The 24,928-nt window shown below is 41.8% G+C and overlaps 1 protein-coding gene across 1 annotated transcript in view; it reads left to right on the top strand.

Moving 5' to 3' along the window:
* LOC134572731 (connector enhancer of kinase suppressor of ras 2-like) overlaps positions 1–24,928 on the top strand; it is a 442,602-nt gene that overhangs the window by 373,184 nt on the left and 44,490 nt on the right. Inside the window, exons 15-16 of the mRNA XM_063431863.1 lie at positions 1,228–1,262; positions 9,471–9,519. Of these exons, the coding sequence (XP_063287933.1) occupies positions 1,228–1,262; positions 9,471–9,519 (84 nt within the window). The remainder of the gene's footprint in view (positions 1–1,227; positions 1,263–9,470; positions 9,520–24,928) is intronic.

A 24,928-nucleotide genomic window follows, 5' to 3' on the forward strand; every position in this document is an offset into this window, starting at 1 on the left:
CCAAACATGTGGAGAAACACTTGCTGGAGTATCTGTGACAGACAGCCGGAGAAACAGTTGTGCTAGGGTTCTCCTCTACCCTGCTCTCATCGAAACATAGAAACATAGAATGTGATGGCAGATAAGAACCATTCGGCACATCTAGTCTGCCCAATTTTCAAAATACTTTCATTAGTCGATGGCCTTATCTTATAGTTAGGATAGCTCTATGCCTATCCCACGCATGCTTAAACTCCTTTACTGTGTTTACATCTACCACTTCAGCTGGAAGGCTATTCCATGCATCCACTACCCTTTCAGTAAAGTAATACTGCCTGATATTATTTTAAAAAATTTGCCCCTCTAATTTAAGACTATGTCCTCTTGTTGTGGTTTGCCCCTCTAATTTGAAACTATGTCCTCTTGTTGTGGTTTGCCCCTCTAATTTAAGACTATGTCCTCTTTTGCTAAATGTTTGGCATAGTCCTCTAGACTGACATAGAGAGTGGATTTGGGGGGGGGGTGTAGATTTTAAGAATTTCGATTTGAATCCTTTACATTAAGTATCATTTTTGCTTACACAATGCATAGGTAATATTTAATGCTCTTTAATTTCATGTGAACTTATGTGTAGCATGACAGCTTAGCTTAAGGCCGAAATAGCTGAATTTGAGAAGATGTGAGTGTTTTCTCCAGACAAGACTGTGTATGTATCACTAATAATGCATGTATACCTGGGTGCGGGTAGGTAACTGGGCTTATCAAATAGCTCAATTGGTTGCTTTTCAAACCTCAAGCCTTAAGGATAACTTATTCATACATTCTAATGAGGACCAAAAAAAGTCACTATACCACTGATAACGCATGGCATGCATAAAACAGGAGTGATCCAAATCAAATCAAATAATTGGGCATTATTATAAATAATACTATGAATGTAGAAGTGTGAATACTCTCTAATATTCCCACAAATGTTTATAACATCTGTCTTTCTCTTCCTCCATCCCTCCCTCTCTCTCTCTCACCATCTTTGTAAATCTCTCCCATTATCGTACCCAGTGATGACTAATCTAGTCTGCTTGTTCTTTGAATATAAAATTCTCATGTGCTAATATTGCAGCTATCATGAGAGAACTCATTTCCTCACTTTATTTGACTGTCAGCTTTTCACTGTTTGTTGAGTTTTCAGTTCTGTTTTATTTTTTTGCACTCCCATCAAATACTAAATGTTGTTCATTTTCTCTGCAGAGAGCCGGAGATACACTCGGGGGAGACTCTGAAAGGTAATTTTGTTTGTTTTGTCCCATTACAACATTGCAATGGTGTGTCTGCCCTTTTACATATAACATATAAGTTTACATATAACTAGCTATTACCATGTGACACCCTTCTACAGGTGAGGAACACGTTACATTGTATTAATATATGAACATGATTTTATTTTCTAAGAATGAAGGACCAAACTAAAGCCAATAAAGTTTTACTATATGTTATAATTTTCCGAATGAGTGGCTAGTGATTGAAAAAAAAAAGTAAATGACCTTTTATTGATTGTTTTAAAAAATATTAAAACTTAAAATGTAACGTTGCTTTTAAATGCATAAATCTGCTGTAAGTGATATCAAACAAAAAAAATAGGAGGTTGTACCAAACTGAGATTGTCATGAATGAAATATTCAATAGAATTGGAAACTTTTGTGAACAGATATGATGGAAGAGGGATATTGCTTAGTTTACTCAGTTTATCTGATTTATGATATTCCCAAATCAGGTTAATGCTAGCTGCTTTGGAGACAGAGGTGGCCTGCCCGTTTCTTGATTGCCCAGTTTAGTGGTGGTCATTTGTAGTGTTTAGAACAATTGTTAAAGAAAGCCAATAATGAGTTTGGTTGAAATATGAGGGATATTTATCAAGGCAAAAACAGGGACTATTCTGCAGCAAAGTGCTATGTAATGTGCAATCACCAATAACCAATATAAAGAGGGTCATTTGTCAAAGTGTTCAGTTCCAAAAATTGATGCAACAATGCAAAATGGAATGGGCCTGCTGGTTCTACTGGTTCTACTGGTTTCCATGATGAGAGTCACACTTTTTGTAATTTAGGTCACTTTTAGAACAAAATACTTTGATAAATAACCCCCATTGTCTCTCAACATGTAGGTAGGTAGACCTACAGCCTGCACCATCTGAAACTACATAACTTCCCCTCCCCCCCTCCCCTCCCCCCCCCCACATCAGTTACCTCTCCACCGTATCCAAAGTCTAGAAGCCAATTCATCCATGGAATTCATTACTAAATGGTTACCATTCTACCTACTGGAAGTCCATTTGCATTGTGTAGCTTCAAAGCAGAGCAGCTAACATTATTTTTTACTGTACACAAAATTCAACAGAGCTGCACCTCCCTGGGGATATATTTTTAGATCCACATGAGCTCCATTCTACAAACACAGCCGTATCGACATGTCTCTTTAGCATATATCTGTTGCATTATCTATACATCTAACATATGCTGTGTACAATTGATTTTCTCAAAGTTCTAAAGTACTTGAAAAAATTCCACTCTTCCCTGGACATGAGAAATATTGTGAAAAATAAATGAGTTAATAAATAAACAATACTACATAGTTCCTCTTCTTTTATGCTGCAGGACTTACTACTTTTAAATCTAAATCTCCATCTTTTTCATCATATCGCTCCTACATGAATTGCAAAATCATTGACAGAATTCTGTGTATTAAACATTTGTGCTGCTGTGAGGCCCTGGAGGGCTAATATTAGATCAGTGTTTGGAGGAAGGCAAGTGGAAAACCTAATTTATAATTTAGCAGTAATAGAGATGTAGATGGAATGAGTTTGCACAATAGATTTATTTAAGCGGACATTTAAAAAAAATGAGCTGAAATGAAGCTGTAATAGAATGGAATGAATGCCTGATTTCTGCTAAAACTAGGCTTTTTTAAGCCATTAGTTTTTACATTCATTACTTTTATGCATTATGCTGGTTACAAATAAAGTCAACAGGATATTAAGCATTTTATAACAATTTTATTATCTGGATATCAGTGTTCTGTTGCAAGAATTTCAAGTATTAAGATTTTGTAAATGAGTAACATTGCAGTTGTGAGGTGCATTCTGTAATTTTTGGGGTGCAACGCATAGCCTTCTGCTCCTCAACTTTCACCTCCATCTCCTGGTATGATTAGATTTATATTCTTTTTCAATAAACCAGATTGAATCAATGTAACATATTTGCTGCTGATGTAGAGCCTGTGATAATGGACTCCACAATTAAAATGCTTTTATGTAATACAATAGAGATTGTAAAATACCATGAGTCATTGGGTTGGTTTTGCAATGCCTTTACTTTTATTTGAGCGCTGCATCATCTACAGTGCCAGTCATAACAGCCACCCCTGTTAGAAGACCCCAAACCTCAGAAGGACACTTGAGGTGTTGTAGATTAGCTGTGAATGATGGGGATTTCTGTCAGTAGCAGCTTGACTTCAGTTGTACCCTTAACCAACGCATACAGTACCGTTACCGTAAATGTAGCCCTGGGGTTTGGAGGTTACTCCAACTCTAGTTGACCGTTAACGTAGCCACCCACTAGAACTAATCCGTATCTCCCAACATTTGGAGGTATGAGATTGGGCTGGATGGCCCTGAGGGAGGCATATCCAGTGACACGACTTGTATCACTGGCAATGCCCTTAATGGGTGGGCAGCTGTGGAAAAGTGGTGGGACTGCCCACTATGGGGTGTGTCAGCCTGGCATCAATTATGCCAGGCTTACTGAGAGCCTGCCTGTACAGCCATAAACCTACAGGACAGGGAGCACTACTGAAGCATCATCTGTAAGGTTCTAGAGCCTACTGCACAGTCCAAGTACATATAATAATGTGCATGGTCTGCACTGCCCTAGCACAGGTTCCTGGTGTTCCAAGAAATGCAGAGAGGCTTGCTAACCCAGACCTCGTGTAGCTCTCAAGTTTTACTGTACAATAACAGCTCCTTTAATGTTGGATGTTGCTGTAATTATGAGGTTTTGATACCTGGCACAGTGCACTGGGCGTCTAGTAAGGTTAATCAATAAATACAAGCAATCCTCACTCTTAAACGGACACTATAGTCACCAGAACCACTACAGATGAATGTAGTTATTCTGGTGTCTATAGCATGACCCTTCAGAGAAAAGGCACTCACTTAGATGGTCACTAGAGTTGCTCCCTATTACAGTGCTGCACCCTGCGCCGCACCTACGTTCAGCATCTCCACGCTCTGAACACTACCTATAGAGATGCATTGACTGAATGCATCTATGAGGAGATGCTGATTGATGCAGTGTTTCCTATGGGAAAGCATTGCATTGGCTGAGATCATCAAGATTGTGTAAGATGATCTGAGCCATGGAAGCAGGGCTCGCCACAGTGAGACCAGCACGACGATGGAGAAAATGTAAGTTCAAAAACTTTAATTTCCACAGATGGGGGGGCGGAGAGCTAAATATGTAATTCAGCACTATAGCGTCCGGAATACATGTTTGCATTCCTGACACTATAGCGTTCCTTTAAATGTCATTTGGCAGACATAAGCTGAAATGATGTAAGGTACTGGTTCATTTTCTATAGAAATAAATTATACAAATTCCTGAATAAGGTCCTGACACATAACTCTACTCAAAATATAAATGCCATATAAACCATATCTTTCTTTTCTGTGATTGTTTATATGAGTATATAGCTTTAAATTTACTCATGTGTAAGAGATATTTAAATTTCTCTATATAATCTCTGTAGTGCCTCCAGTACAGTGTTGTTGGATTAAAGCCAAAGGTTGTATTTACATTCTGCAGGAAGCTTTGGAACCCGAATAGCCTCATGTTTTTCTAATCAAATATAAACGTTGTGTGTTACAATAAAAAGCATTTAGTAAAGTTTTCTAAGTAGTGATGGGCAAAAAACAAACTTCAATTTGCAAATGTGTCTATACTGCATGATGTTGTGAAAGCGACGAGGAATGGGTGTGACATTGTTCACTATGCACTACTGGAAATAGACAGGAATAGTGTAACGTAGACCACAATGTAACTCAAAGACTGCAACGCCACCAGGCATGATAGATGTGTGGGTCAAGGTATACTAAGTCAAGCTGAGTCTAGGACTCTCTCTATTTATATAATAACTATTTCTCATCCAATCACATTGAGTTTACTGCGAAAAATAAAATTATAATAAACAAGTAAACAAGCCACTATCCTGATTTAGAATTATTCGGTGTGTGCTAAACTAAACACCTTTTAACCCCTTCATGACAGGGTCCATATGTGGTAAGGAGTTCTCATTAATGTCCTTACAATTGGCTCCATATCATGAACGGATTGGTTTAAATCACCTTAACCCCTTAAGGACACATGACATGTGTGACATGTCATGATTCCCTATTATTACAGAAGATTGGTCCTTAAGGGGTTAAAGGACACATGACATGTGTAACATGTCATGATTCCCTTTTATTCCAGAAGTTTGGCCCTTAACCCCTTAAGGACCAAACTTCTAGAATAAAAGGGAATCGTGACATGTCACACATGTCATGTGTCCTTAAGGGGTTAAGGGGTTAAATAACCTTAAAGGAACACTATCTCCAAGAAGTTTAACCCTGCAACTTAAAAAAGATTGCAGTTTTTGAAAACTGCAGTGTTTACATTGCAGGTTCAAATCTACCTCTAATAGCTGTCTTCCTGACAGATTAACACTTGGCCTGGGAATAAAATGCTGCTGATAGCATCATTACCTTGGCGGAGTGTAGAATTTGGCTGTGCATGTGCATCACGATTTATTGCTTCTCTATTAGCTATTAGAAATATATAAATGTGGGGTATTGCTGTACTCAGAAGCAGTAGCAGAAACAGCAGACGTCTTTACAGTAGTGGGACATGTTATGAAGAAAGACCTGTCTGTCCATTAAAAACCAGCATGTATTATGTATGGGTATATTTAAAGAGAAAGTGTTAAATGACGTTGGAACAAACCTATAGAAGAATTTGCCAGAAAGGCCTCTGTCACGAAATAACAGAATTTGAGAAGAGGTTCCGTTATGAAAGGGTTAATGGAAATAATTAACCTCATTTATGGTTTTTACACAACCTCCACCCGCTCCCCTGCTCCTACCCACTTTACCCACATGAAAGTCCCCTTGCTGGCATCAGAATACTCTGATTTGGAACAAACTACACATCACTCCCACTCAAACTTTTTATTTGTTTTTGTTTTGTTTGTTACTAAATATCACGTTAGCCTACACAGATACTATAAAAAGATATCGATATATTTTAAGAAGAGGCACAGGTTCAACTGTGGGCTCTGCTAACTAATTGTAAGGTCTACTAAATAAATATATATATCAGGCAGGCTGCTGTCCCCATAATGGTTGGCTCACTTCAAGCCCTTCATTTAATTGTTGTAGGAATTCCTGAACTGCTTGAAATGTAGATGGTCGTGATATTTGAGTCGCTGTCTTAGTCCATTAGTAGATGCAAAATAATGTAGTATTGCAAATCCTTTAAATACCATTTTTATTATACTAAAAGAAATTTGTAGCGACAATCTTTCATCAGTCCCCTCCTTTATTAAGTCTAAAGCATTATTCAATGTAATGAAATGTAGATGGACAGGTAACTTTGTATAGGAACTTGCAAGGATGATAACAGTAGCCTACAGTACAATACGCAGGGAAAATATACCAGCTCATAACACATAAAATAAACACCTAGTGAATACGTGTAAACTTGAATGAAATATATAGTTGGTAATCCATAATCAGGTGTATACTGAACAATATTAAATACCTAAAATAAAAGACAAAAAGCAGCAACATAGTGTGAACTGTAAGACACGTGTAGTAGTGGAATGTGGTTAAATTTCTCCTCACATGAGCCAGAGCCGTAACAGGCTCTGTAAGAAAGGCTCTTAATGGCTTGGCTACAAGATTCACTTCCAAATGACAGGATGCAAGACTCGAGATGATTACACAAAAATATTATATTTATTTATACAAACATTATATAAAAACAACACCAGTAAATATCCCAGGACAAGTATTGCAATCAAAAAGCAGCCATGTATATAAAAGAAGAAGCAAACATGTTTCGGCTGTGAAGCCTACTTATAATATACTGGAATAAATATAATATATTATAATAAATATATATCAGTAGCCAAACCAAAAGCATAGCTAACATAGAGAATTTTCCCAGTTTGGCTATTTTGTCCTTCCCTTTGAAAATTCACTTTGAATTCACTTTGAAATCTCACTGAATCACACACACACACACAAAAATAAATACAAGCCTGATCATATTTTGGAATTGGACTTTGCATCAGGAAGCCAAATAGTGACGGTAAAAGGGCATATTGCCCACATACAGTAAGTACAGTTACCTGGTTAATACAAGGGACTCTTATTGCAACTTCCAAAGACAGCACTTTGCCTGTAGCTTCCCCAGACAGAGTTGCTACATTACAGTTCATGCATTTTGAGCCATAACGGCTCTTGCGAAGTGAGAGAGCAGAACAGTTCTCCTCTATCTATAATCTTACTGTATCATGTACTTTAAAATTAGTGCAATTTAAAATGTAGCATTAATTAAAATGCCAGCTTCATTGTGGGGAACCGCAGAACGTTTTTGTCAAAGCATGTACAGAATTATATACTAAAGAGCGAATATGAATGTGAAATGAAAGTGAGGTACAAATCTTAGTTCTAAATAGCTAGACAAAAAAAAAATCTCCAAAAACATCATGCTTTCACTTTAGGTATTTTTGGAAAAAATTTAAAACGCACTCTGAATTCCATTTGAATTGCTGATAATTCATGTCAGCAAAAAACTGTTAGTGTTCCGAATTCTAAGGAAGATAATAAATTCCGCTAGGAATGCAGACTGTATAATTCACAGATGCAAACACAATAATTCCATTCCAGCAGAGTTTTGTGAGCCCTGAAAATGGCGTTTAATCTGTGCGGGACTGATTTATGAAGTTTTTCCACGCTAATGCAACAACCGAAGGGCATCATTTGCAACATTTGTTTTACTCAGATACAAGAGAACGTCTAGTAAAAATGTGTTAAAAAGGTGTAATAATTGTTCAATGGTCCTCACATAATTTCCCCACTTGGAGAAGTAACTGCAGTAAGCAACTTTCTAACATACGTTTCAGCAGCAAAGATTTTTACAGCAAAAAAAGTGCATATGGGATCAGAACGAGAGCTGTGCGTGAATGGTGGTCTAATCTGTATTCTATATCAACAGAATCGGGTTAAACAAAATTAGGAAGAATAGGACCCCCCCACTTTATCCCCCCCCAAAAAGGTCTATGCTGACTTAGTAAAATCTTAGTTCTTAATTTAATTGAAAGGATGACACCGTGATACATTGTAAATGTCCTTTATGGATTAATTCCATCCCTTTTTTGTTAAGCAATTCTTTGATATACTCACTGCCTTTTATAGGATAAGTAATACTTACTGTACATACTCCCTGTACTTACTGTACATAGGTGTGCTCAAATTGTGTGTAGGGATTATTTACTCCTGACCCAAGTTAGTCTGAAATTATGTATCAATTTTGGTTTCTCATTATATAAAATATGATGGTATATCTGTACATAAGCCTTAATATCACTGCGATAACAGCGGGAGTCGTGTGCCTAATTGTGTATTTATAAGCTAAAAGGTTGCTGCTATTTTGAAAATGTAAGTAGGAATTGCCAACATTTTAATGGTCTTTACGTCTCAGGTAGATATAAATATCTTATGTAACCCCATTCACTCTGATCGTTATTCCCTGGGGGTCCAGTGGATCCAGTTTCCCTGGTGATCCAGTGAATCAGATTCCCTGGGGCTCCGGTGGATTCGATTTCCCTGGTGGTCTGGTGGATCCAATTTCCCTGGGGGTCCGGTGAATCTGATTTCCCTGGGGGTCAGGTGGGTTGCCAGATTAAACTGCCATCTTTCTGAGAGCAGATTCCTTGGAATGCCCCTTCTGGTCAGCACCATGCAGGGAGATCTTTAAATATCTAAATATCCACCTTCTGGCCCGTGCTGCATGGGGGGCTACAGGGGAGCTGGCATTGGAAAGGTAGCACCAGCTCTGCTATCAACAAAATCATGGCAAACAAAATTTGTCTGCAAAGAACAAATTTAATTTGCAATGATTGTGTCTATACATGATTGCGGGAGACCCTGGCCCCCAAGTCTCCAACTCGGCTGAATTTGAACCTGAATTTTGCCATTTAGATTACCTGGTAGCAATATTCAGAATTCTGTGAATCAATTCTGTAATGGTTCTTCCAGCAACTATAACTAAAATGTATCTCTGGAGTTCTGTATAGCTAAACATAGTTCACTACTAAAACAAAACAGCATCAGGTCTGTGTTTATAGTCTTTTCATTTTCTCTAATTTCTTTTAATTTTGTCTCCATTACATTGAAGGTACACAACTTCTGCTGTTGAGCGACAAGGAACCACTTCAATGAGGAAGGTACAGTTGTAAAACATAAAGATTATTTAAATGATTTTTTTTTCTTAGAATTAAGATCTATTCCAAGTTTTAGGGTTGCGTTCATTTTTATTTTTTTTAAATGATAATTTATTCAAAATAATTTGTTCAAAACAAAATATGTTGATTTTAGGGCCACTTACAAAACTATTTTTGCATATTTTAAATCAGACACAATGAACTCAGGTTTCCTCTTGACATGAAAACACAAAAAATATATAACAACAAGTTTATTGGCTAAAAATATATCAAACATGGATAAAGCAGGTTACATTCATGGAATTGTAAAGTAAAATGGGCTGGGATTCAGCCTTAATGGATGGAGCTGAAGGTTTCATCCATTTAGTTTCAGAAATACATTCCATGAACTGTTTCTCTTTTGTCCGCTGGGCCATTTGGTCTCTGCATGATCTAGTAATGGACAGAAAATTTGACAGCTAAACATTTTTTTAAAATAACTCTTTATCATATTTACTAAAGAAAGAATTCCAGCTGAATTAAAAAATAATTTCAAATTTGAGTCTTTAAAAAAGAAATAAAATAAAACACACCCTAAGGCCCTCACTCTCTCAACTGATAGAATATTGACTTGCAATTTGTCACCAAGAAGAGAAATATCTGTAATGATGCGTTAAGTGAAATAAAACTAAATGTACTGTCTGTCTATCTATCTATCTATGTATCTATTAGACATGTGCAATTCGTTTCGTTCCGAATGTATATTCGGACGAATTTCATTCATTCGGACATTCGGATGCTTCCGAATGACTGAATTGGCGAATTGCCAAAGTGCCGAATTTCGGAAGTTCCAAACCAAACCAAATTGCTGAAGTGCCGAATTTCAGAAGTGCCGAACCGAATTGCCAAAGTGCTTCGGATTTCTGACAAGTGGCAAAACAGGAGAAGGAGGGAAAATAACGGGAATGATGACAGGAATCATTAGGGGTTAGGGGTAAGATTAGGGATTGTGTTAGGGATATGGGTTAGGGAATTGTCCAGAAGTGCCAAAGTCCCAAAGTGCCGAATTGCCAAAGTCTCAAATTTGCCGAAGCCCTGAAATTTGGAAGTGCTGAATTTCGGAAGTGCCGAACCGAACCGAAGTGCCTAATTGCCGAAGTCCTGAATTTCGGAAGTGCCGAACCGAATGTTTTGCCTATGCACATCCCTACTATCTATCTATCTATCTGTTTATCTTTCTACCTGTCTGTCTATCTGTCTATCTACCTGTCTGTCTATTTATATCCATCTATCTATCTATCTGTCTGTCTGTCTATCTATCTGTGTATCTGTCTGTGTATATGTCTGTGTATCTGTCTGAATCTGCCTGTCTATTTAGCTATCTTTTATGATTCAACTTATTACAATTCTATATTCTTGTCTTTACTCAATTTCATTTAGTCTGAAGTTTTTTAATCCTTGTAGAGATCGTAGACTTAAAAGCATTCAACACGCAATGGGACGGCGTACAGGGAATAGGCTGGGAAATGAGTCATGGTTGCAAATTCTATTCCTTCCATTGTGAACCACAAACCAGCAGTAATGTGTTAAGTGCTATTCTGCTCCAATGCATCTCTGTCTTTATCCAAAAAAAAAGAGTTCAGTCTCTTTGAAAGGTCAGCCAAAGAGATGTCAATTAAGAGCATCACGTGAACATTACATAACAAGGGACCTGCATTGTCAAAGATTATTGGAGATTCAGGACCAGCTTCGATGAGGTCAGAAACCTCCGTTACAACCAAACAGTCATACATTAACTTTAATGGAAGATTTAAGCCAATTTCTGATCTAGTGAAAACTTTTCCAAAATACTCACAGTGCAATCGTTAAAAAATGCAGACACATGAATTAAAATAATGAAGCAGCATTCACAACAGCACAAGTATAATGTGCCTTGCTGCATGTTTGGTGTAAAAAAGCTACATGCTTCGTATGTATAAATAAATGTGTTTAGTTTGACATTCATTACTTGTGGAACTATCAGAGAGGAAATAAAGTAGCATCTGATTTTTAGGGGTTTCAGTTTTATTTAAGTCACCAAGGCCCCCGCAACCCCATTTCTGTGGATGTAGTAAGTCATAAGAGGATGCAAGAAACTAGATCAGTGGTTCGCAATCTCCTCTGTCCACATACAACCACTAGATCAGTGGTTCGCAATCTCCTCTGTCCACATACAACTGCAAACCATGTGCCCCAATGTCATTTATTTCCAAAACAAGGTTCTCCAACATCTCCAGTTTTGTATTTATTTATACAATACCATTTTACAACACTGTCCTCCGTTTTGATCTCACAACATGCTGAGTGTCCCGCCATAAAAAAAAAAACTGTGATGACAGGACAAAGTCTGCATGCTCTACCATGCCTGACACTTAATGACCTCTTACCTTAAAGTTACCGGGTCATTTTCTATTGGCTGTGGGCTAACTGTGATATCACTAGTCACTCGTCCTTTAACTAGTCAGGGTTATTTACTAAAGTGAGGCTTATGAGGAATGCAAAGAGAATTCAAAATGTATCTCAAACTTCAGGAGAATACATCTGGATTGGAAGAATTATCCAAGTCAGCTATGCTTCCAGTTTGGTTATTTTGGTCTAAAATTTAAAATTCACTTTGAATTCACTTTCAACTCCTAACAATTCTTACTTAGTGAATAGCCCTGCCAGTGTATTAATATTGTACAAACTATTTTATCTCCAAACAAGCCATAGAGCAGTGTTCCTCAACCCTCTCCTCAAGGCACACATAGCAGTCCAGGATTTAGGGATTACCCGGGTGTTTCTAAGGTGTTTAGAAAAAGAAACCTTTAGAGCAGACTTCTCCAAACTCTGGCCCTTGAGATGTTGCTGAACTACAACTCCCATGATTCTCAGGGAGAATAGAATAGGGATTCTATTTCATTCATAGAATCATGGGGGTTGTAGTTCAGCAACATCTGAAGAGGCCAGAGTTTGGGGGAGCCTGCAGAGACTAATATGTATTTTTTTGTTTGTTTGTTTGTTTGTTTGTTTGTTTGTTTTTTAAAACACCTAAGACACACCCTGTGTAATTCCTAAATCCTGGACTGTTAGGTGTGTCTTGAGGAGCGGGTTGAGGAGCACTGCAATACAGGATTAGACTTAAAATGAACAGAATCTGTCCTAATCATGGTTTCCTTTTCTACAATACTACTTGGAGTTCTGTACTTTAATCAGCCAAGTCACACACTTAACTAATTGCAACAGTTTAATCACCACCCTACTTACCCCGAATTAATGCTGTTTTCTCTGGCCGGAGATATCTTGCTGTGTATTCTACAAGGAGCATATAAAGACTGGAAATGTTGAGATTAATGTCATTTCAATAGCCTTGGTTTACTTTATAAAATAGCTGGAGTTAAACAGCGAGATTGCTTTCTATTCATTAGGTTTAGGGTATGTCTGAAGCGTAGCAGTTTTATGAATTGATGTTTGCATAATGTATTTTGTAGATTAAAATAAATTTATAGATAAAGTACAGATTAAATGATTCTGTTATACATAGATTATACTGTTTGCTCATTGGCAGAGACTGCAGTCAATCATTTTCCCATATGAATATTTGTTTCTGGTCTAAGAATGTTATATATATATATGTATATACATACAAAACATGTTTCTTGGCACTCACCCTTTCATGATAATAGTCCAATTTAGCTTGGGTGCTATACCACGTTGAACTTTTATAAACAGAAATAAAGAGATGCACTCCAAGGACTTATTGCATGAAAAAAGGGGTTAATTTATTCCAGTAGGTATTTCATCAAAAATAACCGACGTTTTCGACCCATTTCTCAAGAAAGACCCGAATGGGTCGAAACGTTGGTTATTTTTGATGATATACCTACTGGAATAAATTAACCCCTTTTTTCATTCAATAAGTCCTTGGAGTGCATCTCTTTATTTCTGTTTATATATAATATACATATACAGAACTCTGTCTGTCTATCTACCTATATATCTATCATCTGTCTGTCTATCAATCTATCCGTCTATCTGTCCGTCCGTCCGTCCGTCTGTCTGTCTGTCTATCAATCTATCCGTCCCTCCGTCTATCTATCTATCTATCTGTCCGTCCGTCTGTCTGTCTGTCTATCTGTCTGTCCATCCGTCATCGAACTATCTCTCTAGTCTCAATCTTTTGAAGAGGTTTCAGAAAAAAAATTCTTATGGAAATCCGTAAAAAAAAAAAACAACTACATTTTATGGCAGTGCGTAGCGACATAATAAATGTATACAACTTATTACATTTCCTGTCTGTGTTTATTGCGGGGGATTTTCTATGAGATCTTTTCAGAACGTCTTAGAATGATTGTCCTATTTGCTCCGATTCTGTAGTTATTAGAAAGTATGTAAGGGAATATGCAGTTATCTCCTTTTTTCCACCTTTTTGCTGGAAAATCAGTTGCTAAAGGCTAATGATCCACACTGGGTGATTTTCTACTACCTGAAAAAAAAAGAGGATTATCATTTTTTTAAATGCGGATAATCTGTGTTTAAAGGCTGATAATCTGCTATTTCTCTGTGTGAGCAGTCTAAATTGCTGGACTCATTGTAAGCATCACTGTCTACTGAAATCTATAATTTGCTTACCGTGACCCCCCATGAACAGCAGCTAAATAATTATGAGTCAATAAGTGCAATAAGAATCCTTGGAAGATTACATCATTTAAGTGTAAACAGGACATTTCCCTGATAGTATTCAAGGTTATTTTAGCTTGTTTTTTTTAAATCCATAAATGCATTTATTTTATTTTTTTTAAATATCCAGACATCACAACATGCAAAACCTAATTTCATTGAGGTGGCTTCACCAGCTACTAATTGGCTGATACTGTAACAATTATGACCATTTTACATAGTTACATAGTTAGATAGCTGAAAAGAGACTTGCGTCCATCAAGTTCAGCCTTCCTCACACCTGTTTTTTGCTGTTGATCCAAAAGAGAAAAAAAAAAAACCCAGTTTGAAGCACAATTTTGCAACAAGCTAGGACAAAAAATTCCTTATTGACCCCAGAATGGCAGTCAGATTTATCCTTGAATCAAGCAGTTATTACCCTACATTGAAAGATTATATCCTTGAATATTCTGTCTTTGCAAGTATGCATCTAGTAGCTGTTTGAACATCTGTATGGACTCTGATAAAACCACTTCTTCAGGCAGAGAATTCCACATCCTGATTGTTCTTACAGTAAAAAAACCTCTCCTTTGCCTTAGACGAAATCTTCTTTCTTCCAGTCTAAACGCATGGCCTCGTGTCCTATGTAAAGTCCGGTTTGTGAATAGATTTCCACACAATTTACAAACTATTTTGAGCAAGGTCTTCTTTATCGCTTTTATCTGTCAATGTTTTTATGTCAATTACTTGTCAGATATTAAATAGCAAATAAAATTATACACTCTGTGGGAAAGATAAAAGGTAAGCAGCTCTAAACACCTAATATGTGGTATCCCCTACACCACCATAAAAACAATAGCATACATACAAAACAATAGGTGGAACCGCTTGAGCCTTTGACAATCTGTAAAACACAAATGTGTACAAAATAGCGTAGTATATCTATGCAATGGTATACAATAGGAAAAATAAAAGGTAGTTTCACTCACAAGGTTGGAGTCATACCCTTAGTATGCTCCTTTGGACCATTTGAAGGTTGTCCAGACCCTGTGCAGCCAAAATCTTTGTTATCCTCTTTTGTCAGGGTACCTGTGGTCTCTACCTCCGAAAGAGGTAGAGACTTAGCTGTTCCTCCATCCAGACGGCCTGATGGCTCCCTTCCCCACGGTCTATCCGGTCATGCAAGGCCGGCCACGAGGGAGTGACTGCCTTTTACAGCATCTAGGCAGGAAGTTGTCATCAGGACACTCCTCCGGAACGACCTGTCACTCAATTGCTGCAGGACCAATCAGGACGCCTTGGAGGCGTGGTTACTGCTCTGAACAGGGTATTTAACAGAGCTTCTTTCATTAGCTCATTGCCCTGTCGTGGTTCTAGCTTGTTCTAGTCACTCAGTGCTTGTGTATTCTATTATCCCTTTTGGTTTTGACCCGGCTTGTTTACCTTACTCTGCTTATCTCTGTTACCCTTGATTCGGCTTGTCTCTCGCTTACCTGTCTTCTGTTACCCTCGACCTCGGCTTGTCTTTGACCATTCTATACTGTACTACTTACGTTAGTCCGGCCATTCTAAGGTCCGGTATACGTATCTGGCTACTGTTTGTACTCTGCGTGTTGGATCCCTGTCCCGATCCTGACATTACGACAGGGCCAATGGATCCTGCAAGTACAAACAGTCAGCTGGCTTCTCCTGATCCTAGGTTTGAAGCCATGGATCACAGAATGGATCAGATGGCGCTTGCGCTACAGGCTCTATTATCTCGTGCCAATAACCCACCAGAGGAGATACGTAATACCCCTGTTTCTCCTGTCGGTTCAGGTCTAGAGGTAGCCACAGTGGGTGCTTCTTCTCGCATTACCCCCCCAGTACGCTATGGTGGGTCTCCTGAGAAGTGTCGTGGTTTCTTAAACCAAATTAGTATCCACTTTGAATTGCAACCTCGCTCTTATCCTACAGATAGGGCAAAGGTAGGATTTATTATCACCCTACTTATTGAGAAAGCTCTGAGATGGGCCAACCCATTATGGGAGAACGAAAACCCATTAGTTTATAACTATAACGCCTTTGTAGCTGCTTTTAGAAGAACATTTGACCCTCCAGGTAGAAAGGTTAATGCAGCCAGATTACTGTTGCGTCTGAGACAGGAGAACCAAACACTGGTGGATTATGCACTAGAGTTCAGGTCTCTGGCGTCAGAGGTCAAGTGTAATGAGCAGGCATATATGGATGTATTTTTGAATGGCTTATCTGAAGTAATCCTTGATGAGGTTGCTACCAGAGAACTCCCTGAGAATTTAGAGGATTTAATTTCGTTCATCTCTCGTATAGATGAACGTTTAAGAGAGAGACAGAACACTCGAGAGAGGAACCGGAGACCTTCTTTTAGGTTAGCTCCCGCTTTTCCAAGTCCTGACTCCACGGTATCTTTGCTTCCTGAACCTATGCAGATAGGGTATACCCGCCTCTCTGAGGAGGAAAAACAGTACAGGAGAAGAGAGGGTTTGTGTATGTATTGTGGAGCTAAGGGTCATTTACTCTCGAACTGTTCTAACCGCCCGGGAAACGCTCGCACCTAAGTCTCTCTAGAGGACAGGCCTTGGGTGTTTCTATTTTGTCCTCTACTCCTAATTATAAAGATCACAGGCTTCTGCTACCTGTTTCCTTAACTTGCGGGGGGGAAGTAGTAAGGGCTATGGCTTTGATAGATTCTGGTGCTGCTGAGAATTTTATCGACCAAGCCTTTGCTAGTAAAAACAATTTCCCATCCCAGCTAAGGGAGACACCCTTGGCCGTTGAGGCCATAGATGGTAGACCACTACTAGACCCTGTTATCTTTCGTGAGACCATACCCATTGAGTTAAATGTTGGTATCCTACACGTGGAGAATTTATCTCTTCTGCTCATTTCGTCTCCTTCCGTTCCCATAGTTCTGGGGTACCCATGGTTGAAAGAACATAACCCTATTATCGATTGGGAATTAGGGGAGATACTCTCGTGGGGCCAGGGCTGCCAGGATCGGTGTTTGTGCAAGGTTTCTCCATTAGCTAATATTAACATACAGGAGAACCCTACTCAGGCCACAGAAAGACAAATACCAGACCTTTACCTAGACTTAAGGGCAGTGTTTGACAAGAAGAATGCCGATTCTTTGCCGCCACACAGGTCATTTGACTGTAAAATTAAGCTTCTACCCGGGACTATGCCTCCGAGGGGCCATGTATATCCTTTGTCTGTGCAGGAAAACTCGGTTCTAGAGGAGTATATTCAGGAGAATTTAGAAAAGGGATTCATCAGGAGGTCTTCTTCTCCGGCCGGGGCGGGGTTCTTTTTCATTAAGAAGAAGGATGGTACTCTGAGACCGTGTATCGATTACCGAGGCTTGAATAAAATAACTATCAGAAATGCCTATCCTATCCCACTGATTACCGAGTTATTTGATCGTCTTAAGGGCTCCAAAATCTTCACCAAGTTAGATCTCAGAGGGGCTTACAATTTGGTGAGAATCCAGCAAGGTCACGAGTGGATGACGGCATTCAATACCCGGTATGGCCATTACGAATACACTGTTATGCCATTTGGACTATGCAATGCTCCTGCAGTATTTCAAGAGTTGATTAATGAGGTACTTAGGGAGTTTCAGCATGATTGTGTTATTGTTTACCTGGACGACATACTAATACACTCTAAGGAGATTGAGACTCACCATAGACAGGTCAGAAAGGTGTTACACAAACTTCTGCAACATGGTCTATACTGCAAATTGGAGAAGTGCAGTTTTGATCAGTCTCAGGTAGACTTTCTTGGGTACGTGATTTCTGGGGAAGGTTTTAAAATGGATCCTGGTAAACTCCAATCTATTTTAGACTGGCCTTTGCCCAAAGGACTCAAGGCTATCCAAAGGTTTATTGGTTTTTCCAACTACTATAGGCGCTTCATTAAGGGTTACTCCTCTATCATTGCGCCTATTACCAATATGACCAAACAAGGGGCTGATACTAAGTTCTGGTCTGAGGAAGCTCTTGTTGCTTTTAAGACTCTCAAGGAACTTTTTGCCTCAGCTCCCATTCTAGTTCATCCTGATACGACTCTGCCTTTCTTGCTCGAGGTCGATGCTTCTGAGACAGGAGTTGGGGCTGTTCTGTCTCAAAGGTTAGGGGTGGATAAACCGTTACACCCTTGTGGTTTCTTCTCTAAAAAAATTTCTGGGCCTGAGAGCAGATATGACATCGGGGAGAGGGAACTGTTAGCGGTCATTAAGGCTTTAAAGAAGTGGAGACATTTACTGGAAGGGACACTACACCCTGTTACTATTCTAACGGATCATAAGAACTTGTCTTATATTGGGGAGGCTAAGCGCTTGTCCGCCAGGCAGGCTCGCTGGGCTTTGTTCCTCACTCACTTTAATTATGTTCTTACGTATAGACCTGGTTCTAAGAACTCTAAAGCCGATGCTTTGTCTCGTCAATATGAACCATCCACTATAACTGAACCACTTCTGTCCTCCATAGTTCCTAAGGGGAATATCATCGCGAACACGAATCTCAGGATTCACTCTCCATTGCTTTCTGAGATCATGAAGTTTCAGCATTTGGCACCCAAACAGACTCCTGGGGATCGACACTTCGTTCCTGCCGCTCTCCAACTGGAGGTGCTACGCTGTCTCCATAACAGCAAGGTGGCTGGGCATCCTGGCATCCGCAAGACTTATGCGCTGGTCTCTAAAGATTTTTGGTGGCCTGACTTACGCAAGGATATTAAAGAATTCATCGGGGCATGTGAAGTTTGTACCAAGACCAAGCTACCCCATTAGCTTCCATGCGGATTTCTGCACCTTTTAGAGGTTCCTGAAAAGCCTTGGTCCTGCCTGGCAATGGACTTCATTGTTGATTTGCCTATTTCTAAAAAGCAGACTGTCATCCTCACTGTGGTAGACAGATTTACTAAAATGGCTCACTTCATTCCCTTACCTAAACTCCCATCTTCGCCCGAATTAGCGGAGATATTCGCCAGGGAGATTTTCCGTTTGCATGGGATACCTTCCCAAATTGTCTCTGACAGAGGCTCCCAATTTGTTTCCCGTTTTTGGAGATCATTCTGCTCCCAACTAGGCATCAAATTGAATTTCTCCTCTGCCTATCATCCTCAGTCCAATGGAGCTGCTGAACGCACTAACCAAAAAGTGGAACAATATTTACGTTGTTTCGTTTCAGAACACCAGGACGATTGGGTCGGTTTGATTCCTTGGGCGGAGTTTGCACATAACAATCTCATTTGTGATTCTACGCATTCTAGCCCTTTTTTCTTGAATTATGCCTTTCATCCTTCCATCCTTCCTTCCAGGGGTCAAGTCCTGGGTAAAAAAGTGCAGGAACTCACCCAAGATCCACTCCCCGCCCCCTCCGCCCCCTCCCCCCAACCCCCAAAAATGATACGCTTGTATGCAGGGGCTGAGTAAGGGCACGGGGCTGAGGAGGGGGACAGGAGCTGAGGAAGAGAAACAGGAGCTTAGGAGGGGGGGGGGCATGGGCTGAGGAAGGGGACAAGGGCTGAGGTAAGGGATAGGAACTGAGGAAAGGGATAGGAACTGAGGAAAGGGATAGGAACTGAGGAAAGGGACAGGAACTGAGGAAAGGGACAGGAACTGAGGAAAGGGACAGGAACTGAGGGGCTGAGGAGGGGGACAGGGGCTGAGGAAGGGGGACAGGGGCTGAGGAAGGGGGACAGGGGCTGAGGAAGGGGGACAGGGGCTGAGGAAGGGGGGCAGGGGCTGAGGAAGGGGGACAGGGGCTGAGGAAGGGGGACAGGGGCTGAGGAAGGGGGACAGGCGCTGAGGAAGGGGGACAGGCGCTGAGGAAGAGGGACAGGCGCTGAGGAAGAAGGACAGGCGCTGAAGAAGAGGGACAGGCGCTGAGGAAGAGGGACAGGGACTGAGGGGGGGACAGGGGCTGATGCTCGTATGCAGGGGCTGAGTAAGAGCACTGGGCTGAGTAAGGTGGACAGGGGCTGAGTAAGGTGGACAGGGGCTGAGTAGGGGGACAGTGCTGTGGAAAGGGGACAGGAGCTTAGGAGGAGGGGGGACATGGGTTGAGGAAGGGGCCATGGGCTGAGGAAAGGGACAGGGGCTGATGAAGGGAGCATGGGCTGAGGAGGGGGACAGGGCCTGAGTAAAAAGACAGGGACTGAGGAGGGAGACAGGGCCTGAGGAGGGAGACAGGGCCTGAGGAGGGAGACAGGGACTGAGGAGGGAGACAGGGACTGAGGAGTGAGACAGGGACTGAGGAGTGAGACAGGGACTGAGGAGGGAGACAGGGACTGAGGAGGGAGACAGGGACTGAGGAGGGAGACAGGGACTGAGGAGGGAGACAGGGACTGAGGAGGGAGACAGGGACTGAGGAGGGAGACAGGGACTGAGTAAGGGAGACAGGGCTTGAGGAGGGGGACAGTGACTGAGGAAAGGGACAGGGACTGAGGAGGGGGGCAAGGACTGAGGAGGGAGACAGGGCTTGAGAAGGGGGGCAGGGACTGAGGAGGGAGACAGGGACTGAGCAAGGGGGCAGGGACTGAGGAGGGAGACAGGGACTGAGTAAGGGGACAGGGCTGAAGGAGGGGGCAGGGACTGAGTAAGGGGACAGGGCTGAAGGAGGGGGCAGGGACTGTGGAGGGAGACAGGGACTGAGGAGGGAGACAGGGACTGAGGAGGGAGACAGGGACTGAGGAGGGAGACAGGGACTGAGGAGGGAGACAGGGACTGAGTAACGGGACAGGGCCTTAAATAAGGGGACAGGGCCTTAAATAAGGGGACAGGGACTGAGGAGGGGGGCAGGAACTGAGGAGGGGGGACAGGGCCTTAAATAGGGGGACAGGGACTGAGGAGGGGGACAGGGACAGGCCTGAGGAAGGGGGACAGGGCCTTAGGAAAGGGACAGGGCCTTAGAAAAGGGACAGGCCTGAGGAAAGGGACAGGCCTGAGGAAAGGGACAGGCCTGAGGAAAGGGACAGGCCTGAGGAAAGGGACAGGCCTGAGGAAGGGGGACAGGGACAGGCCTGAGGAGGGGGACAGGGCCTTAAATAAGGGGACAGGGACTGAGGAGGGGGGCAGGAACAGAGGAGGGGGGACAGGGCCTTAAATAGGGGGGCAGGAACAGAGGAGGGGGGACAGGGCCTTAAATAGGGGGACAGGGACTGAGGAGGGGGACAGGGACAGGCCTGAGGAAGGGGGACAGGGCCTTAGGAAAGGGACAGGCCTGAGGAAAGGGACAGGCCTGAGGAAAGGGACAGGCCTGAGGAAGGGGGACAGGGCCTTAAATAGGGGGACAGGGACAGGCCTGAGGAGGGGGACAGGGCCTTAAATAGGGGGACAGGGACTCAGGAAAGGGACAGGCCTGAGGAGGGGGGCAGGGACTGAGGATGGGGCACAGGTACCGAGTAAGGGGGATAGGGCTTGAGGAGGGGGACAGGGACTGGGGAAAGGAACTGAGGAGGGGGACAGGGCCTTAAATAGGGGGACAGGGACTGAGGAAAGGGACAGGCCTGAGGAGGGGGACAAGGACTGAGGAAAGGGACTAAGGAGGGGGGCAGGGACTGAGGAGGGGGGACAGGGCCTTAAATAGGGGGACAGGGACTGAGGAGGGGGACAGGGACTGAGGAAAGGGATAAAAAAAAAAAAAACTAAAGTACCTTCCTCCCTCCCTGAGGCTTACCTTGGGCCAGGAGGGGTGGGACAGGATCTGGAACCTGCAGCCTGCAGTCAGTGGAGTCGTCCGGCCTCTCCTGATGATGTCAGGAGGAGGGGGCGTGACTTTCTCTGCTCCCCAGCGGTCCTGTGAGAAGAGCAGAGAAAGTCACGCCCCCTCCTACTGACATCATCAGGAGAGGCCGGACGACTCCACTGACTGCAGGGGGAGAGGTGAGTTTAAAAATCCGAGTCCCCAGTCAGAGACAGGGGATTCGGATTTGTGCTCCCCCTGCTCTGGCAGCCGCTTGTGCCAGCCCTGGGTCCTGCAGGACTAGTAATGGGAACGGCGTTCCTGCTGTGGAAATAGTGCAGGAACGCCGTTCCCACGCGTTCCTGCAGGACTCGAGCCCTGCTTCCTTCGGAGTCTTCTTCTCAAGGGATACCGTCGGTGGATGTTCATGTTGCCAATTTAAGAAAGTTGTGGGATCAAACTCGACAAATCCTTCTGCACAATTCTACGCTGGTTAAAAGACACGCTGACAAACGTAGAAGGGCAGCACCGGTGTTTGTTCCAGGCGATAGAGTATGGTTAAGTACTAGAAACATTCGGTTAAAAGTGCCGTCTATGAAGTTTGCTCCTCGATATATTGGACCTTACAGGGTACTGTCTCAAATTAACCCAGTTGCGTATTGTTTAGCGTTGCCTAATGCCTTACGCATTCCTAATTCATTTCATGTTTCCTTGCTAAAACCATTAATATGTAACAGGTTCTCCTCCACGATCGCCCCTCCCCGCTCAGTTCAGGTGGAGGGTCAGGAGGAGTATGAGGTCAATTCCATCGTTGATTCTCGAATCTCCCGGGGGAGACTGCAATATCTGGTCGATTGGAAGGGTTATGGTCCTGAGGAGAGAAGTTGGGTACCTCAGGAGGAGGTGCATGCTCCCCGTCTCCGCAGGGCGTTTCACTCTAGATTCCCTTCTCGCCCTGGTGTATTCCGCCCGGTGGGCGTATCTGAGAGGGGGGGTACTGTCAGGGTACCTGTGGTCTCTACCTCCGAAAGAGGTAGAGACTTAGCTGTTCCTCCATCCAGACGGCCTGATGGCTCCCTTCCCCACGGTCTATCCGGTCATGCAAGGCCGGCCGCGAGGGAGTGACTGCCTTTTACAGCATCTAGGCAGGAAGTTGTCATCAGGACACTCCTCCGGAACGACCTGTCACTCAATTGCTGCAGGACCAATCAGGACGCCTTGGAGGCGTGGTTACTGCTCTGAACAGGGTATTTAACAGAGCTTCTTTCATTAGCTCATTGCCCTGTCGTGGTTCTAGCTTGTTCTAGTCACTCAGTGCTTGTGTATTCTATTATCCCTTTTGGTTTTGACCCGGCTTGTTTACCTTACTCTGCTTATCTCTGTTACCCTTGATTCGGCTTGTCTCTCGCTTACCTGTCTTCTGTTACCCTCGACCTCGGCTTGTCTTTGACCATTCTATACTGTACTACTTACGTTAGTCCGGCCATTCTAAGGTCCGGTATACGTATCTGGCTACTGTTTGTACTCTGCGTGTTGGATCCCTGTCCCGATCCTGACATCTTTATACTTTTGCTTGATGTCTCAAAACAAAGTTGTGGGATATCCAGATATATTTCCAGAAGATGGATTTATTATACATTCATAAAAAATATATAAACAATATACTTTACCAGAAACAGCTGGTTAAAGTGCAAAGTGTAAAAGACTAATCCAAAGTAAAAGTCTTTAAAAGGTATCCTAAAATAAAGTGTCCAAATAAAGTGTCCAAAACGCGTTTCGCCTATTAGTCAGGCTTCCTCAGTTGGATGGTGTTCTCTTCTAATGATTCCCTTTTTATGTGGTTCCCGCCGGACCTTTTTCGCCAATCAGGCGTTTTCTTCCGGGAAGATACCGGGAAGGATACCTTTTAAAGACTTTTACTTTGGATTAGTCTTTTACACTTTGCACTTTAACCAGCTGTTTCTGGTAAAGTATATTGTTTATATATTTTTTATGAATTTATAATAAATCCATCTTCTGGAAATATATCTGGATATCCCACAACTTTGTTTTGAGACATCAAGCAAAAGTATAAAGAGGATAACAAAGATTTTGGCTGCACAGGGTCTGGACAACCTTCAAATGGTCCAAAGGAGCATACTAAGAGAGTCATATGAGGGTATGACTCCAACCTTGTGAGTGAAACTACCTTTTACTTGTCAGATATCCCTGTTTTATAATGTTGAAGTACTACGATATATGTTGTTGCTATATAAATTATAATACTGTAAAAATGAAACTTTACCTCCCTTCCCAATTATCCCCTTTATCACTTGGGCATCAGGCTTCTACAATTATTTGGCCCCCATTCCTGGCTGCTTACCTTACACATTGCTCATAATTCTTTATTTATAGTCTTAATTCTATCCAACACGATCTATCAGCTGCATCAAAAATGGTTAACAATGTACGTGTCTCTTCCATGCTCTTGGCATCTCAAGATTGATATCCTATTCTATATATATATATCATATATGCCAATAAATACTATACTACCTAATCCTTCCTGCTAAGAGAACCCTGACACTCTGTTCTATGATTCCATATCTTCTCTCTCCTTGGATAAGTCATGGTTCATGGCTTCAAATACCTGGAGATGATCATTATGGAGCTGGTAACCAAGTCTCTATGGAGATAGTACGCTGGACTAATACACCACATTCTGCCCTGCAAAGTCTTTCTGGATGGTTTATATTTGAAAACAATGTAACTTCTAATGGTTAACATTGACTCATCATTTATCTTTAAGGTTTTAATATGACGGTGCTGTTTATAAAATCCCTTCTTCTGTTACTTCACTTTAGTAGAACTAGGGATGGTTCTCTTATTTTACCTTATTATAACACCACGCTGCTTAGGAATACCTCTGGGTTCACCCCATCCCCCCGTTAACCTCACTATAAGACTAATATATCATTGTCATTCTGTTTATTTTATTGCAAAAATCAATTTATTTCCCTTGTATTCTTCCACACCAAAAAAAAAAAAAACTACCGGAGTACAATAATTTC

This window comes from Pelobates fuscus, chromosome 9, assembly GCF_036172605.1.
Source record: "Pelobates fuscus isolate aPelFus1 chromosome 9, aPelFus1.pri, whole genome shotgun sequence".
Taxonomy (NCBI): domain Eukaryota; kingdom Metazoa; phylum Chordata; class Amphibia; order Anura; family Pelobatidae; genus Pelobates; species Pelobates fuscus.